The sequence below is a fragment of the Rhinopithecus roxellana genome, chromosome 5 (genome assembly GCF_007565055.1).
Source record: "Rhinopithecus roxellana isolate Shanxi Qingling chromosome 5, ASM756505v1, whole genome shotgun sequence".
In the NCBI taxonomy this organism is placed as follows: Eukaryota; Metazoa; Chordata; class Mammalia; order Primates; family Cercopithecidae; genus Rhinopithecus; species Rhinopithecus roxellana.
Window position 1 is genome coordinate 1,258,945 of NC_044553.1, and position 16,560 is coordinate 1,275,504.

The 16,560-nt window shown below is 47.5% G+C and overlaps 1 gene segment (V, D, J or C); it reads right to left on the reverse strand.

Annotated features, from left to right (window-relative positions):
• Positions 1 to 8,351: 8,351 nt before the first annotated feature.
• Positions 8,352 to 9,460, reverse strand: LOC104668371. The segment is given in 2 exon segments: positions 8,352 to 9,280; positions 9,364 to 9,460. Coding segments are annotated over 2 exon segments (363 nt in total).
• Between the last annotated feature and the right edge of the window lie 7,100 nt (positions 9,461 to 16,560).

The window sequence follows — 16,560 nt, forward strand, 5'->3', positions numbered from 1 at the left end:
ACCACTCCAAGTGTTTGTGGACTCCCCGTATGGCCTCAGGGAGGAGCAGTACTGATGGACCTGAACCAGAGTTGCTCCTGGTTTTAACTCCACTATAATTAGTGCCTGATTGACTGCCAGTCCAGGCAGGTTACTTTCAGCCCAGACTCCAGGAGTTTTAGTAAGTAACCCATGCATTTAATTTACTGCTGATTCTCCAGAATATTATTGCATAGTCTTTCTTGCATAGTCTCCATTCCTCAGCCCATGGGACAGTAAAGGTTAACACCATAGCCTCTGGGTAAGCTGGATTTAAAAAGTTACATCCCCTTGTGGCCCAAATGTAACCTGTGCCTGCAGTTTTTGAAGCAAGTCTCTTCCCAGCAAAGGAACTGGGCAATTTGGGAGGTATAGGAATTCATGTTGGACTCATCGTCCTCCTTTAACATACCTCTTTGACTGACAGAAAGGCCTCTTTTCTGAGACTCCAGTGGCTCCTACAATAGTTGCACAGTCCTTGGATGGCGACCCTATAGGTTGGGTCACTACCAAGTGCTCAGCCCCAGGATCTACCATAAAGTCCACTAGTTGGTCCCCACTTCTAATCTGAACATAGGCTCTTGGGGGTCCAATGAGAAAGAGCCCGGTCTGTCCTAGTCCTCATATCCTTCAGCCCCAGCCAGTCCCATCAGATCGGTGTCAGATTCCTCCCAGGGGCGGCAGCCCCCTGCTGGTGGCCTTCCCACACCACCGCCCTCACCATTCTCCTTGTTACCATTCTCTGGACACTCGTTCTTCCAGCGTCCTTTCCTTTTGCACCACGCACAGTGATCTCTTTCTAGTCTCAGCTGACTCTCAGATCCCCATCCAGTCTGGCCTGTTCCATGCCCTCGTCCACGCCCGCATCCCCTTGCAAAACCAGCTTCCTCTCCTGTAAGGGCAGCTGCCAGTAAATCAGCCTTCTTCTTAAGCCTTCAGTCAGCCTCCCTCTTTGCCTCCTGATCTCGGTTAATGCACACCTTGGTGGCTACCTCAATAAGCTGAGTAGCATTCATACCCATGAAACCTTCCATCTTCTGCAACTTTCGCCTGACATTGCCCTGGGCCTGCCCTACAAATGATGTATTTACCACATGCTGATTCTCAGTAGTCTCAGGGTTGAACAGGGTGTACAGCTGATATGCCTCACAAAGTCTCTCATAAAACTGGCTTGGGCTCTCATCTGCTCCCTGGAGCACCTTCAAGATTTTTCCTATATTAACTGCTTTTCTCCCAACATCCTTCAGCCCATGCAAGGTTGCCTCTCAGTGCCACTGCAGGTGCTGCCACTGGGATTCATCGTTTGGGTCCCAGGTGGGGTCCGTTTCAGGGAACTGAAACCTGTGCATATGCATGGGCTTTAACTGTCTGCAGGTGCATTAGCTTCTAGCCACTGGAGGGCTGCCTGTGTCACTCTCTGCCATTCCTCCATATTAAACAGGGTCGAAAGAAGCTGTTTGCAATCTGGCCAGGTTGGATTGTGTGTCTGAAAAAGGGACTGCATCAAGTCTATGAGAGCCTGTGGCTTTTCTGTCTAGGAAGGTGTATGATGCTTCTATTTCAGGAGATCAGTGGTTGAAGAGGGCTGGTGAATGAAAGTTCACTCTCCCCGCTGGATGTGGCTATGCTCATCATAATAGACAGGTCCTCTCGTCTCCCTGAGGTGCTTTTGCAGGACTCAGGTGCGGCCAGACCCGAGATGGCCTGCCTGACTTCCCGGACTTTCCACTTAACTTTCTGCAGCTCCAATTCCTCCTTCTCAGGTGAGGCTGGGGGTGTATACCCACCCGGATTTAACTCCTCATGGGCGGCTGGAGCTGCTGGCCTAACAACTGAACCTGCAGTAGGAGCAGTTGGTCTCGGCAAAGCGGGGTAGACTGGAACATAGGTGGAAGAGGAAATTCTGTTTCCTGCTGAGGTGCCTGCAGAACTGGTTTATCTTGGCTTTCCTGTGACTTTCCCTTTTTCTCTGCAGCTGCCAGCATGGCTGATTTTACTTTCATTTTGTGTTCAGCTGCTCGGGCCACAAGCATCTTACAATATGCTGCTGGGGGGTGCAACCATGCTGGTTGATTTTGTATAATATTGAGCCATGAATCGATGTAGGGAAATTGATCTGGATACCCTTGCTGTTCTCCCACCCCCATCACCACCTTAAACACCTGGCCAATCACCTCCCTATCTAGAGTACTCTCGGCCAGCCAGCCGACCCCAAAAGAAGGCCATTCTGACTCACAGAGAGTTCTCAACCTTTGGGGGGGTCAGCTTAGTTCCATAATCCCCTGCAAAACCTTTCTTAAAATTCTTTAACGTACATTCCCGTGGAGTGGGTTTCAACAATTTTCTTCCTATTTCCTCCCTCTGTGATGCACACTCATCCTGACTATCTTTTCAGACCAACCAGACCATCTCCTGTTACAGGAGTTTTCAGTGGCCGCCCGGCCAGGAGAATTCCTTATCCCACCACATATTAGCCACATCGCCACTGTCCCTGGTGGCCCCAGACTCCACTGGGAGGACACGGTCCATGCTGAGATCTGCGCCTCCCCTGGAACTGTCTCTTTCAGGCCCTTTCACACACTTGCCCTCCCCCAGTTCCCTTTCCTAACCGACTTAGCGAGCCTCTCTCACGTATCTTGCGGTTGGGGTGGCTGCTTTATCCGAATTAGTGAACCACTCTCGCCCCCCAGCCTCTCTCCACCCTGGGAGGACATCAGGCTCCCCTCTGTCCTCATGGGACAGGTCCTGTCTTGGGCCCCCAAACTGGACAGTGGTTCAGTAGCACTGCCTCTGGGATCATCATCCTGTTACCCTTTCCAGGTTCCATTGCTCTGTCAGGGGAGGGCGCCGGGGACCGGGAGAGCCAGTCTCTCCTCGGGTTGAAGTTCTTCGGAGGCCGCCTGGGGTCACAGAATGACCCTCAGGCAAAGGAGAAAGCCAGTCTGTTGTCTCTCATCCTCCTGGCTGCTCGCTTGCAAGAAATGTTGTGGAAAATCAGGAGGTCAAGGGAGACCCTGGGGTATAGCAGGAGGATCTTCACTGAGTGCACTCCATCCCAGCAGACTCAACGTCCAAAAATCTGGGCCCCGAACAAAGACAAGATTTTGCTTATGTACCTGCTCCTAAGTGGCAAGAATGTGAATGTATGGAGGCAAGACAAAGGCCTTTAATCCAACGAACACAGGCTTATAACTCAGGTTTAGTATACTCCTTACTATGCAGCCCAGATGATCATTATCTGCTTAGTTCAAAGAAGTCTCACAAAGACTCATCCTGCGACCCCACCATGGCCTCTAGCTGGCTGCGGGCCACACCTGCTCAGGCTGTACTGCTTAGATGAAGAAGCAGGAACCTGCAATCATTGACTATAGGAAAAACAGAAATTCCTAAAACTGACAGAGCAAGGACCAAGGTATAGTTTACATAGCAGAGGGGATGGGATTCGACGCTTAAGTTCACTTACACTAAAGCAGAGGTAGGAAAACTTATCTCTTCACATCCTAATGTTGAGGGAGTGCTGGGAGAGTCTTCAGAGCACATTGCTCTGAGCTCTGATCCTTAGATAACATTATTGAAACTTTGCCTGTTACTGCCTTTGAAATGAGTCAGCCTAACACAGGCAGCTTGTTTCTGTCTCTTTTTTAATTTATATGTCTTTATGTCTTTAATTTTTTCTTTGTTCTCGCCTCAACATTAGGTTGACAACTTGTGCTCTTTCGGGCTTTTTCATGTAGGCAGTAGGCACTATGAATTTTCCTCTTACCACTGCTTTTGCTGTGTTCTTAAGGTTTCAATAACTTGTTACCATTTAATTAAAATAATTTTTAAATTTTCATCTTTATGCCATTGTTAACCCAGATATTAATCAGGAGCAGATTTCTTAATTTTTATGTATTTGTTCAGTTGTAAGGGTTTCTTTGAGAGTTCATTTTTAGTTTTATTCTCCTGTGGTCTGAGAAGATATTTGATATGATTTCATTGTTTTAAAAATTCATTGAGACTTGTTTTGTGACCTATTATATGTTCTATCTTGTATGTACTGATTACAGGAATGTTTATTCTGCAGATCTTGGACAGAATGTTCTGTAAATATCTGCTACATTCATTTGTTTCAGTGAGTTCTTTATGTGCATTTTTTCTCTGTTGACTTTCAGTCTCGAAGATCTGTCTGGTGCTGTCATGATTATATTAAAGTCTCCCACTCTGATTGTTTTGCTGTCTATCTCATTTTGTTAGCTCTAATAGTACTTGTTTTATGAATCTAGTTCCTCTAGGGTTTGGTGCATATAAATTTAGAATTGTAATATTTTCTTGTTGAATTGATCCTTTTATAATTGTATAGTGATCATCTATGTCTTTTTCTTACTGTTGCTTTGAAGTCTGTTTTGTCTTATATCAGAATAGCTACTCCTGCTCACTCTTGGTTTCCGTTTTTATGAAATGCCTTCTTCCACCCTTTTACCTTGAGTTTATGAAAATCCTTGTGTGTTAGGGGAGTCTTTTAAAGACATCAGATATTTCCATTGTGATTTTTTAATCCATTCTGCCATTGTGTATCTTTTATATGGAGCATTTAGGCCATTTACATTCAATTGAATATTTAGATATGAGTTACTGTTCTCTTTGCCACGTTATTCTTAACTAGTGGTTTTTTTTTTCCACTGTGTTATTGTTTTACATGCCCTGCAAGTTTCAATCTCTTAAGAGGTTCCTTTTATGTGTATATTGGGCTTTTGTTTTGTAATACCTAAACTTGCTTTTTACTAACTTTGTTTTTAGACTCTCCCCTTCTCCCCTAATCACCTAGCCTTGTTTCCACATGAATAAGCTCCCCCTTAGCTGAGAAAGCTGGATGGATGAACTCCATTTGGCTCCGTCATTGGCAAGGGTTCAAGGACTCCTTACCCACTCCCTTCCTCAATGAGTTAACTTGTGTAAGACTCTCAACATATCAGAGTCCAATTAACTGAAAAGATACTGAAGCAAGCAATGTATGAAGTTCCCAGGATTTTGCTCAAGAGATAACACCATAAAACCTTGAGTCTGTGTCTGGCAGAGCCCCCATATATAACATCTTATCAAAGATTTAGAGCCCCTGCGCCTGGAACTGTTTGTTTCTCTATAACCATTTGTCTTTTTAACTTTTTTAAATGTTTTTACTTCTGTAGACTTGTTGCAGCTGAGCTCCCTCCGCTTCCTAACCCGAAGCATAAAAGAAAATCAAGCCACTTCCTTGGGCCGAGAGAATTTTGAGCATTAGTCATCTCCCCGTCACGGATTAATAAAGGACTCTTAAATTCATCTCTAAGTGTGGCGTTTGTCTAACTCGCTCGGATACAACAGTTTCAAGGTTTACAACTTCTTCTAGCATTTCTTGTACTGTTGGTTAGGTAGTGATGAATTCCCTCAGCACTGGTGATTCTGAAAATGACTTTACTTCTTTCTGATGTATCAAAGTTTGGCAGGATACAAAATTCTTGATTGAAAGTTGTCCTGTTCACGGAACTTGAAGACAGAAGTTTCATCCACCTGGCTTGTGAGGTTTCTGCTGAGAAGTCTGCCAGTAGTCTGATGGGTTTCTTTGTTTTGTCGTGTTACTGCTCTTGGAATGATTTCCTTCATGTTGACTTTTGGTAGCCTGATGACTATAAGCTTGGTGAAGGCAGTTTTTCAATATATTTCCCAGGAGTTATTTGAACTTCTTGGATTTGGATAGCTAGGTCTCTAGGCAGGCCAGGACAGTATTTCTCGGTTTTTCCCTCAAATAAGTTTTCCAAACGTATTATTGTTTTTCTTCTTCAGAAACATCAATTATGCTTAGGTTTACTCATTTTGCATAAACCCGTATTTTTCCTGGAGACTTTGTTTACTTCTTTTGGTTCTCTCTAAATTTATTTTTCTCTGATTTGATTAATTCAAAAATACTCTAGTCTTTTTCTCTTCTTCTCCTTTTTTCTTCTTATTTCTGCTTTATTCTTCTTTTTGTCATCTAATATTTTTACTTTAACTTTTGTACTTTTTCGAGTCTATTGTTATATTTTTTCTTCTACTTTTTCTAGTCTATTTCTAAAACTTTCCATGGCGTTTTGTAATTCCCTTACTATTTTCCTGAATTTTGTCTTTTATTTTCAGAAGTTCTGATTGGTTTCTCTTTCTATCTATGTCTCTTTAAAAATTTGTATTTATATTCTGAACTGCTTTTATACATTTGTTTATGATGGTTTTCACCTTCTTGTTATATCTTCTTGCGTATCTTATCTGATATTTTAAAGACTTCATTTTGGTTCAAGTTTATTGCTGGAGACCTAGTGTGACCATTTTGGGACATTATAGCACCCTGTTTTGCCATATTACTTGAGTATTACTGTGGTGGTAAGTCCCACACAGTTCCCACACACTTGGTGAGGCAGATCCACTCCCATGATGCTCCACAGGCAGCAGTGAGATGAGTTCCAGTCAGCCTGTGATCAATACCTGCAAATAGCAGGAGTCATAACTGTCCCCGTGGAGATTGCAGCCATGGGTTTCATGCCATGCCCCTTCCTGTCTGCTGCAAAGCCGGGCACCACCTCCTGCACCCATGGCTCCTGACCTTGGAGCCCACTTTTCACTCTTCCCTGCCCAGGCCCTGGCTAAGGGAGTTCATCCCCACCCGAGGTTATATCACACACCCCTGTTGACAGCTTCTTTCAACCTGTGACTACTGCCTGAAATTTTTGGCTGTTCTCCCCAGGGTCTTCTGTGAAGAACGTTAGGAAACGGTGGCCCTCAGACCGCACGGAGATCTGCGGGTTTGTGCAAGGGTCTTCCTGCCACTGCTTCTACTTTATATTCCATGAGCCTCCACAGCAGGGTCCTGGCACTGGGTGAGGTTAGGGCCTTCTCCTGAGGCCTAGACTTTCAGGATCCCAGGTGGGGTTGTGTATTCCAGAGGCAAACTCTCCCCTGGAACTCTGTGGACTCCGAGCCCTTCACCTGACTCACAGTGTAGGCTGCAGCTTCCTGCTTTTTTCGGAAAGTTTGTAGATTATTTCAGTGTTTCTGTTCAGCTCCTTCATTGCCTCTTGAAAGTAAGTGCACCATGTTCAACTCTCCACATTAGTTTGTCCATCCAAGTGGAAGAGATACGCTAGCAATGCCTCTAACCTGCCATCTTGAAATATAAGTTTGTTTTTTTATTCTGGAAGTTTATTGAATCTCTTCATTACTTCCAACCCTTTTTGTTGGAGTCTCTTGGGCTTTTTATAAATAAGAGCATATAATAAGTCAAAACATATTTTAAATTTATTCATTACTATATGGATGACTCTGTATCTTATTCTTGCCTAACTCTTCTGTCTAACCCCCCAGTGCTATGTTGAATAATATTAGTGGTGGCGAGGATCTTGTCTAGTTTCCAGTCTTAGAGGAAGATAAGATTTTCCCCATTGAGTATAATGTTAGATGTGGGTTTGTTATATGCTGTCTTTATTGTGTTGAGGTATATATTTTACACATAATTTGTTCAGATTCTTTATAATAAGAGTGTGGTGGATTCTGTCAGTGACTCTAAATCTATTGATATGGACACGTAGCTTTAGTCCTTCATTGTTTTAATTTAATATATCACCTTTATTTTTGTAGGTTAAAACTTCATTGCATCCTAGAAATAAACCACACCTGATAATGGTGAATTCTATTGTCAGTGTGCTGTTGAATTTTGCTTGTCATCTCATCACCCGTAAGAGTTTCTGAAACTATGATAATCAGGGATATTGGCCTGTAATTGTATTTACTTGTAGTGTCTTTCCCTTGCTTTGGAAATAGGGCCTTCCAAAATAAGCTTGGATGCTTTTCTTCCTCTTTATTTTGTTGGAAATTTGAGTAGAGATTCTAGCTTTGTAAAAAAAATTAATAAAATTCAGTAGTGAATCCATGAAGTTCTTGACTTTGATTTGAGATGTTTGAAAAATCACTGACTCAATCTCTTTACTCATTGGTCTGTTCAGATTTTTTTTAACTGGAGTCTCACTCTGTTGCCCAGTCTGGAGTGCAGTGGCTCAATTTTGGCTTTCTGCAACCTCTGCCTCCCAGGTTCAAATCATTCTCCCACCTCAGCCTCCCGAGTAGCCAGGACTACGGGACTGCGGGCGAACACCACCACGCCCAGCTGATTTGTGTATTTTTAGTAGAGACGAGGTTTTTGCCATGTTGGTCAGGCTGATCTCGAACTCCTGATCTGAGGTAATCTACCCGCATGGGCCTCCCAAAGTGCTGGGAATACAGATATGAGCAACCACGCCCATTCCAGATTTTTTATTTCTCGGTGGTTCAGTTTTGATAGGTTGCATGTCTTTAAAAATTTATGTATTTATTTTAATGTATCCTTAATCAAACAGGTTCTAAAATAGCTGCAAGATTACTCACAGGAAATTTACTTATGAAGGAAGTCTTTGTTATATCGAAATACTTACAAATTTGCACAAAGATGAATTATTCAGTGCATATTGTTAAAAGGAAAACAAAAAAAAAAAGCAAGAGAACCGAGTAATAGTACAAAAAGGGATTAAATGATTTTCGAAAAGTAAGTAGAAAATAAAAGAAGGAGGGAGTGAGAGTGGATAGGAAGGAGGAAGGCAAGCAAGCAATGATGAACTGTGTTAAATTTTCACTAATTAAAAGGCTATCATATTGAAGAGGTGCCTATTAGACAGCCTTTGGATGTTAACCATGTAATATACACCATGAACAACCTTGTAGAACACACAAGAGCCCCCTCAGAGAATTCATCTCCCTTGGTCAGTTCTCCCATCCAGTTACCTTAGGGGCTGGGAACCCTCCCATGTTGTTCTCTGTTTCTGGCTCCTGAGGACACAGACAGCCAGTGTTTCCTCCCCGGATGAATAGAGAGGTCCCTGGGGAGGGTGTCTCTGGCACCTCACTCTGCACCTGCACCATGGAGGGTTTTAGATGGTCCCTCTTGCACAATAATACATGGCGGAGTCCGAGGCCGTCAGGCTGCTCCACTGCAGGTAGACGGTGCTGGTGGAGCTGTCGGCTGAGATGGTGATGTGGCCTTGGAAGGACGGGTTGTATATGGTATCAGAGTTCTCAGGATAGATGCTCCCCATCCACTCCAGTTCTTTCCCGGGCATCTGGCGCAGCCAGTGGATCCAGTAGCTGGTAAAGCTGTATCCATAAGTCCTACAGGAGAGCCTCAGAGACTCCCCGGGCCTTTTCACCTCTGCTGCAGACTGCACCAGCTGCACCTCAGCAGAGACACCTGTGTGGGAGACACAAAATTTGCATCAGGGGCTCCCTTCTGCTCATTTTTCTCTGTGACCTCAACCCCTGGGCAGGACTGACCTTGGAGAACAGCCAGGAAGAGGGTGAGGATGACGGTGGACCCCATCCTGGAGGAGGACAGAAAAGGAAGCACTGAGATCCCAGCTGGTGGTGCAGGAGACTCACTGTGGAGGAGAGCCCTGGGTTTAAGTGGGGAGGTCCCCCTTGAATTTACATAGTTTCCACACTGGCCCGAAGGGAAGAGTCTACATGGTTTACAACCCAGAACTGCAATTGCAGAAAAAAGGCTGGCCTGAGCCTCCTGGGAGGAGCAGAATAATTTCTTACAACCTCCTCTTGTCCCTCCCCACTCTTGTCCATGGTCCTACAAGACCCAGACCAGGGCCTCCCTTCTTCCCACCCTTCTCTGTGACCCTGTGAAGGTGGCAAATCTAGATGAAATCATGTGTGTTTTAAAAAATGAGAAATATACCCAGGAAATGCTATGAAGACAAAATTCAAATGCACATATGCCTGATAATAAGAACTACCAAAAATAGAAAAGAAACCTACTTTCTATTCGCTGGCAATTTCCTGTGAGTGTGGCTATGGTCTGGGCACCCAGCAAAGGCAGGATCACCCTAGGGCTTCAACAGTCCTCAACTTGATTAACTTGCCAGACCTTCACCCATGCCAAATCACACATTTTTCCTGGTCATTTTGTCTCCTAGATTTCTACAGTCTGCAAATTCGGCATAAATAGGGAATATTTGTTTAGGTCTCTGAATTGCTGATGGACCTGAAGCGATCGCCATTAATGCTCCCAACTCTTGGTAGTTCTAAGTCTTTGTATCAACCCCAGCACCTTCTTGTTTAGTTCGTTCATTTTTTAACATTTATTTTATGATACCCGCATTGCTTGGAGAGGCCCTTAACTATCCCCTGTGTCTGCTCCATTTTCTTGTGAACCACTCTCATTTCCTCATCATTTAAAAAATTCCCATGAAAAGCCAAAAGGCAACACAAACTACACAGTTTCTAAAATATTTGCCAGGTTGCTCACAGGAATTGTACCTGGGGTGCAGAAGCAAAAGGTCTTCTCTTTATCACTGCACAGGCCATGAACTAGGTAAGGTGCATACGAAACAATGTCCATCGGCATCAACGTAAACACACAGCAGCAGGACCTGGGCAAGATGCATGCTAAGCAGTGACTGTCAGCATCAATGTAAACACACAGCAGCAGGACCTGAGCAAGGTGCATGCTAAGCAGTGACCATCAGCATCAATGTAAACACACAGCAGCAGGACCTGGGCAAGGTGCATGCTAATCAGTGACCATCAGCATCAATGTAAACACACAGCAGCAGGACCTGAGCAAGGTGCATGCTAAGCAGTGACTGTCAGCATCAATGTAAACACACAGCAGCAGGACCTGAGCAAGGTGCATGCTAATCAGTGACCATCAGCATCAACAGAAACACAGCAGCAGGGCTTCTGTGTGTAGCATCGGCCTCCCCATCTGGAGCGCTCACTTTGCATTTTAAAGAGAGAAAGGTCAGTCTCAGTCTCATTCTCAGGGTAGAGAAACTTTACATGATCAGGGATCCAGTGCATGAGGAAAGCTGTCCCATGAGGCTGGGATCAGCTGGAGCCATCTGTGAAGTGTTCTTAGTGAACTATGATGGATGCTTTGGAAAGACTCGCAGTATGGCTGCAGAAAAAAAAAAGTTGCTGGTGAATTAGTCTACACGTCAGGATCATATTGAGATGCAAGTGTCTTTAAACTGAGGACAGTACCTTGTGGGTGCGATTTATGCACACACACACACACACACACAAGAAGAAGAAGAAGAAGAAGAAGAAGAAGAAGAAGAAGAAGAAGAAGAAGAAGAAGAAGAAGAAGAAGAAGAAGAAGAAGAAGAAGAAGAAGAAGAGGACCCAACCAGCATCAGAGGATTAGCAAATTGATAGCCATTGATATTTTCAGTTAAAATAAAATATTTAAGGTATTTGTAACACTCTTAAAAATTTCCCATTTTGAACATCTTTTTCAGTTATCCAATGATTACTGGTTCTACTGTCCTGGAAAATAAACTTCTCCTGAGGAGTGTAGTTCTGAGATATCTGTGCTCCTAATGAAAAGTTTCATGAGCTTTTGTTTATTGTGGTAAAATACACAGACAAATTTCACCATTGAAAGGCAGTAGGTGCAATCACAATGCTGTGTAACCATCACCTATAGCGCGTTCCAGAACACCCTTAGGAAACCCGTCTCCCCTTAGCAGCCGCTTCCCCTCTCCCCGATATCCTCCCCCCCCATATCCTCCCCCCCCCCCCACCCGTCTGCTTTCATACTCCCTGGATGTCCGTTCTTCTGGACATTTCGTATGAACACTTGTGTGACATTTCATATCTGCACTTTCTTTTTATCAGGCACCTCTCCTGGCATTTTGTGTATTTTTAAATTACATGGAATGAGAATTGATATCTTGAGATCTTTCGGAAGTTTTTCGGACGCGGACCAGCCTTCTGCATTTGAAGCTCGCGCGGGGCAGCCGGGCTCTCCCCAGGGTCTCCGCGTCCCTCGGGACGGTTCCAGGACCCGAGCTCTGAGGCCAGCGGGGTCTCCGCAGCCATCGCGGCTCAGTTTCGCACAACCTCTCCCAGGCCCCAACCCGACCTCTGGGCACTGGACGAAGACTCAGGGGTTTGTGTCCTACACCGGATTTCCGATGGACTCTTCCTTTAAGAGCGTCTGCCCAACCCTGGGGCCGCAGCGAACTCGGCGGTGCCGCCTTCCCCATCTCCACGCAGCTCGCTCGGGCCTGACCTGGGGACCCGGAGGGGACCCTGACCCGCCGGGGTCCTCCACCCCGCAGGGCCTGGCATCCCCTTCCCTGTGCATGAGGTGGGGGCTGCCCATTGGCCTCTCCGTCGCAACGGCACCTCCGTGACCCGGAGACCTCCATCCCCGCCGCTGCGCACACGCTGTAAACCCAGCCCTGGTTTGAGGCGCAGCGTCCTGGAGGGCGCAGATCACAAAACGCAGGAGACCCCAGCACGCCCTTTCCAGAAAGCGCGCGACCCCGGCCGACCAGTGCCCGAACGAGGTGTGGATCTTACTGTCAAGGTTAAAAATCCCCAGCGGCAGGTTCAGGGGTGGGGGTGTCTTTAAAACGAAATCCTTTCTCCCCAGGCTCCCCAGGAGCTCAGCGCCAGGGCGCCGCGGGGGCCTCAGAATTCGCCGCCAGAGCTGCAGGGAAGGGCCGCGGACTGGGAGACAGGCCCGGCTCGGGGACTGCGGGAGGACGCAGGGGTGCCCCCGCCTTCCCCTCCGCACCCCGGCCCGGCCGCCCCCACTGCCCGACGCGGTCCCCATCCCAGGCTCGGTCCCCAGAGGCGCCGCTCGCGCCCCTCGGCCCCGCGTGCCTCCTCCGCACCGGCTCTTTCCTCTTCTTGACGGCGTACTTGCCCCCGGTGGACAGCATGGTGTCTGCAGGCGGCTGCTCCCCCCCGGCCGCACAAAGGGGACGCGGTGGCCGTCGGCGCGGGCCGGGGGAGCGGCTGCCGGGCGCCCGGGAAGGTGCGGCCACCCTCACGCGGAAGGCGGCCAGCGGGTCCCGGCGCGCGCGGCTCCCAGCCCGGGGTCCCCAGCTCTGGGGTCCCAGCGCCCCGCCTCTTCCTGGAGCGACCAGCGGGACCTGCCGTCCCCCGCGGCCGCCGGGCCGGGACACCCCGAGGGGTCCGCGCGTGCCTCCTTCCGAAACGGGAAGGCGCGGGGGGCTCGGCAGCCAGAGGGACGGGTTCGGGAGCGTCCGGGGAGCCTAAGACGCGCCTTTGCCGGGGTCGCCGGGTGTCCGCCTCTCACTGAGGTATTAGGAACCGTGGCACGAATCTCGGTTTTCCTTTGGGGGTGGGCGGAGGCTCCAAACTGCACGGTGTTCCCCTGGAGGACTCTGACCAGACAAATAGTGGTTTCCTCATCCACAGGTGAGCGCGAAGCTGGCAAGTGGCCAGCAGGGACAACACGGGGCGAATTCGGAAAGCCGGTGCGTCCGTGGACGACCCACTTGGAAGGAGTTGGGAGAAGTCCTTGTTCCCACGCGCGGTCGCTTCCCTCCGTGTGTCCTTCGAGCCACAAAAAGCACAGACCCTAACCCGCTCCTTTCTCCCGCCGCGTCACTGCAGAACTCCGCGGTCCCCGGGCGGGGAAGTCCGCAAGGCGTGGGGAGAGACACGTCCTCTGGGAGCCCCTCTGAGCGGGCAGCGGGGACGCTGGGCAGACAGGGGACCGCGGGGTCCGGGTGGAGAGGACCCGCCCTCGAGCCGGCCCAGCCCTGACGCTCAGGACCGCCTCCAGCGGGAGGTCTGCGCCCTTCTTTAGACCCCTCTTGGGAGAGCTCGTTGTTGCGGTTGTTTTGCAAATACCCGCTGCGCTTGGACGGAGGAAGCGCCCACGCGTCGACCCCTGGAAACGAAGGCCTCCCTGATGGGAACGTCAGCGTCCAGGAGCCTCTATTTACTCTTAATTCTGCCCGATGCGTGCACGTGTGTTAAATGCTTCAGATGCTTTTGGGAGCGAGGTGTTACACGAATAATGGAAATGCCTCCTGCTCTCACCACACTGGGGTGACAGCTGAGGTGCGGCTTCTCCAGGGTGGAGCCTCCTGGTTTTCCAGAGCTGCTTGTTGAAGTCTTCCCAGGGCCCCTGACTTGCACTGGAAACTGCTCACCTTGGCACCGGGATGTGGAACAAGAAATGCTTCTGTTTTCATGCGTCCTAGTGTTCATAAAATGGAAAACAATGAAGGACATACAAAAACATTAATAAAATAAGTTAATGGAACTAGTTTCTTCAGAAAGTACAACAAACACAAAATGCAAGTATTGCCATGTCAGCAACACATTCCTACTTTAAGTTTTATGAAGTTAATTGGAATAGTGAAGAACAAAAGTGGATGTGGGGCAGATCTGCGTCCTGCATGCGTCTTGCAGCCAGATTGTTCCAGCTGTTCCAGACCTCAAAATAGAGAGGACCCAGGTTTTCTAAGACCAAGTCGCTACACTCTTAACTGCAGTGGGTGGAGTTGGGGGATGAACCTCTCCTCAGCTCCCTGCCGCCCCTCTCCAGCGTCCCTGGGTGCAGCCCCTCCGCCGCCACAGCTGGAGACTCCCAAAGGAGGCAAGCAAGCCTCAGCGATCCCACGGAGGTCCCATCGGCCCTTCCCAGGCTTTTCTCTCTTAAAGCTCCTCCTCCTTCTTCTTTGCTCTCTTCATAATCGAATCTAGGCAAGGATTTCAGTCTGAGCTTTGACCAAGGACAGTAACTGGGTCCAGGGATGGAAAACTTTGCTTCTAGGTCCCGTTTTGCTACAGCCTGGCAAGAGGACTGTGATCAGGCCTCAGTTTCCGTCTCTCCAAACTGAGGAGTGCTGTGCGGGGGTCTCTGCCTCCTTTACAATATTTCCTCCAGTTATGTCTTCATTATTAGAGCCGCTGACTTCAAATGACGTTTCATAATGACGACCGTCTCTTTTGTGTCATCCGGAGTCCTTTTTCTTCTTATATCTTGAAAATAGATAAGTAAGATAATATGAATATCAAGCTGAGCCCTTTTCTTTGGACTTTGTAACAAGGAAAATTCCTAGTAATGATAAAGTATGATCTAGTAATGATCAGTGAATCTGGATGTGAGCTTAAATGAATCTGGATGTGAGCTTTATTTTATGTTTCGATTAGGGTATGTCCACGAGTCTTGGACTTATCTAAAACTTTAATTTATCTAAAATTATGCAGTGTTCATTACTTAGCAAAGGTGTCATGGCTTGGTGTCTAGCATTCTTGGTAGAAAGCCATCGCTGTGTTAGGGAGTGTTGGCTGTTTATTGAGGCCATGGGTGAGGCAATGCAAGACAGACAAATGTGGCTTCAATCCTAATATGACAGCAGACAGCCACCAGCTGGAAAGGTGTATTGAGATTGTAAAGATGTGCTCACTTCCCACTGTAAGAGGCCAGGGACCAGGGCCACTTACAGTCCCACAATCTTCTTTTTGAACTGTAAATCTGAATTCCTTTCTCCAAGACAAAGTTGGGCAGGGAACCATCAAACTGGGATTCTGGAAATCAGGATGGGGGAGCAGAGAATCCTGCACCCTCACAAACTCCTTTTGCTGTGTTTGCTCCTGGTGCAAGTTCTCACTTCTCCATGGCTTGGGGGCTGAGCAGAGTTCCTGGGGCTGTTGGTGCTACCTCAGCTCTCTGTTCCCACTGCTTGGAGCCAGAGAGGATGCAGGAACAGAAGTCATGGACTAAAGGCCTAGAGACAGGGCAGGAAGAACTGCAAGATTCAGAGGAAAATGTTTGTTTACAGCCAGAATCAATTGATAGGCATCAACACAATGTTGGAGAGAATGTTGCAGCACAGTGCCCTGGCCTGGCATGCAGGAGCCTGTGACCGTTCCGTCCCCTGGGCCACCTCAGGCTCCTCACCCCCACCCTCAGAGTGTGGGCTTTCATGGCTGCTCTATGCTGGGCCACAGCCCTTCATGAGGCTCCTCTCTGGCAGGGCCACAGAGAATAAAAGGGAGCAGAAACCACATCCTCCTCCACACAGACAGAACCTGCATCAGCCAAATTGTCCATCTGACCAAGGGTCTCCCTTCCTCATTGCCCAGGTGGCTACAACGTGTTGTTTGGACCACCATTTACTGTATCAGACTCTCTTTAATTTTTTGGCTCAAATTGTTTTCTCTCCTTGATTAGATGAGGTACCTTGGTAATAGTTAAATTTGTCTGGAGCCTAGAAGTTGCAAGATCATGAAACTGCAGTTATACCTTCCCAGAGGGGTGGATGGCATCCTCAGATCCTCGACTTGCGGAATGACCTGTGTGGATCTGACTCTAGGCCATCTCCCGTTGGAAGAAGAGGAGGGTTTTTATGGTTGAAAGAAGGACCATTGCATTATAATAGGTGCAGTCATTTTGGAATTCTTCGTATGGGAAGAGGCGTGTGCTTGTGTATGTGCACACAGGCATGCTTGTTCAGGAACCAAGGGGGTGGACTGCAGTGACATATGTCATTATTTTTGTTTATTCTGCTGCTGTATTCATTTTCAATTGCTGTTGTAACAAATTACTATAAACTTTGTTCCTCAAAAGAACACAAATTTATATTTTTACAGTTCTGCAGATCAGAAGTCCAGTAGTGTCTAAAATCAAGGTACCAGCAGTGCTGTGTTTGTTCCTGGAGGTTCTAGGGGAGAATCATTTCCTGC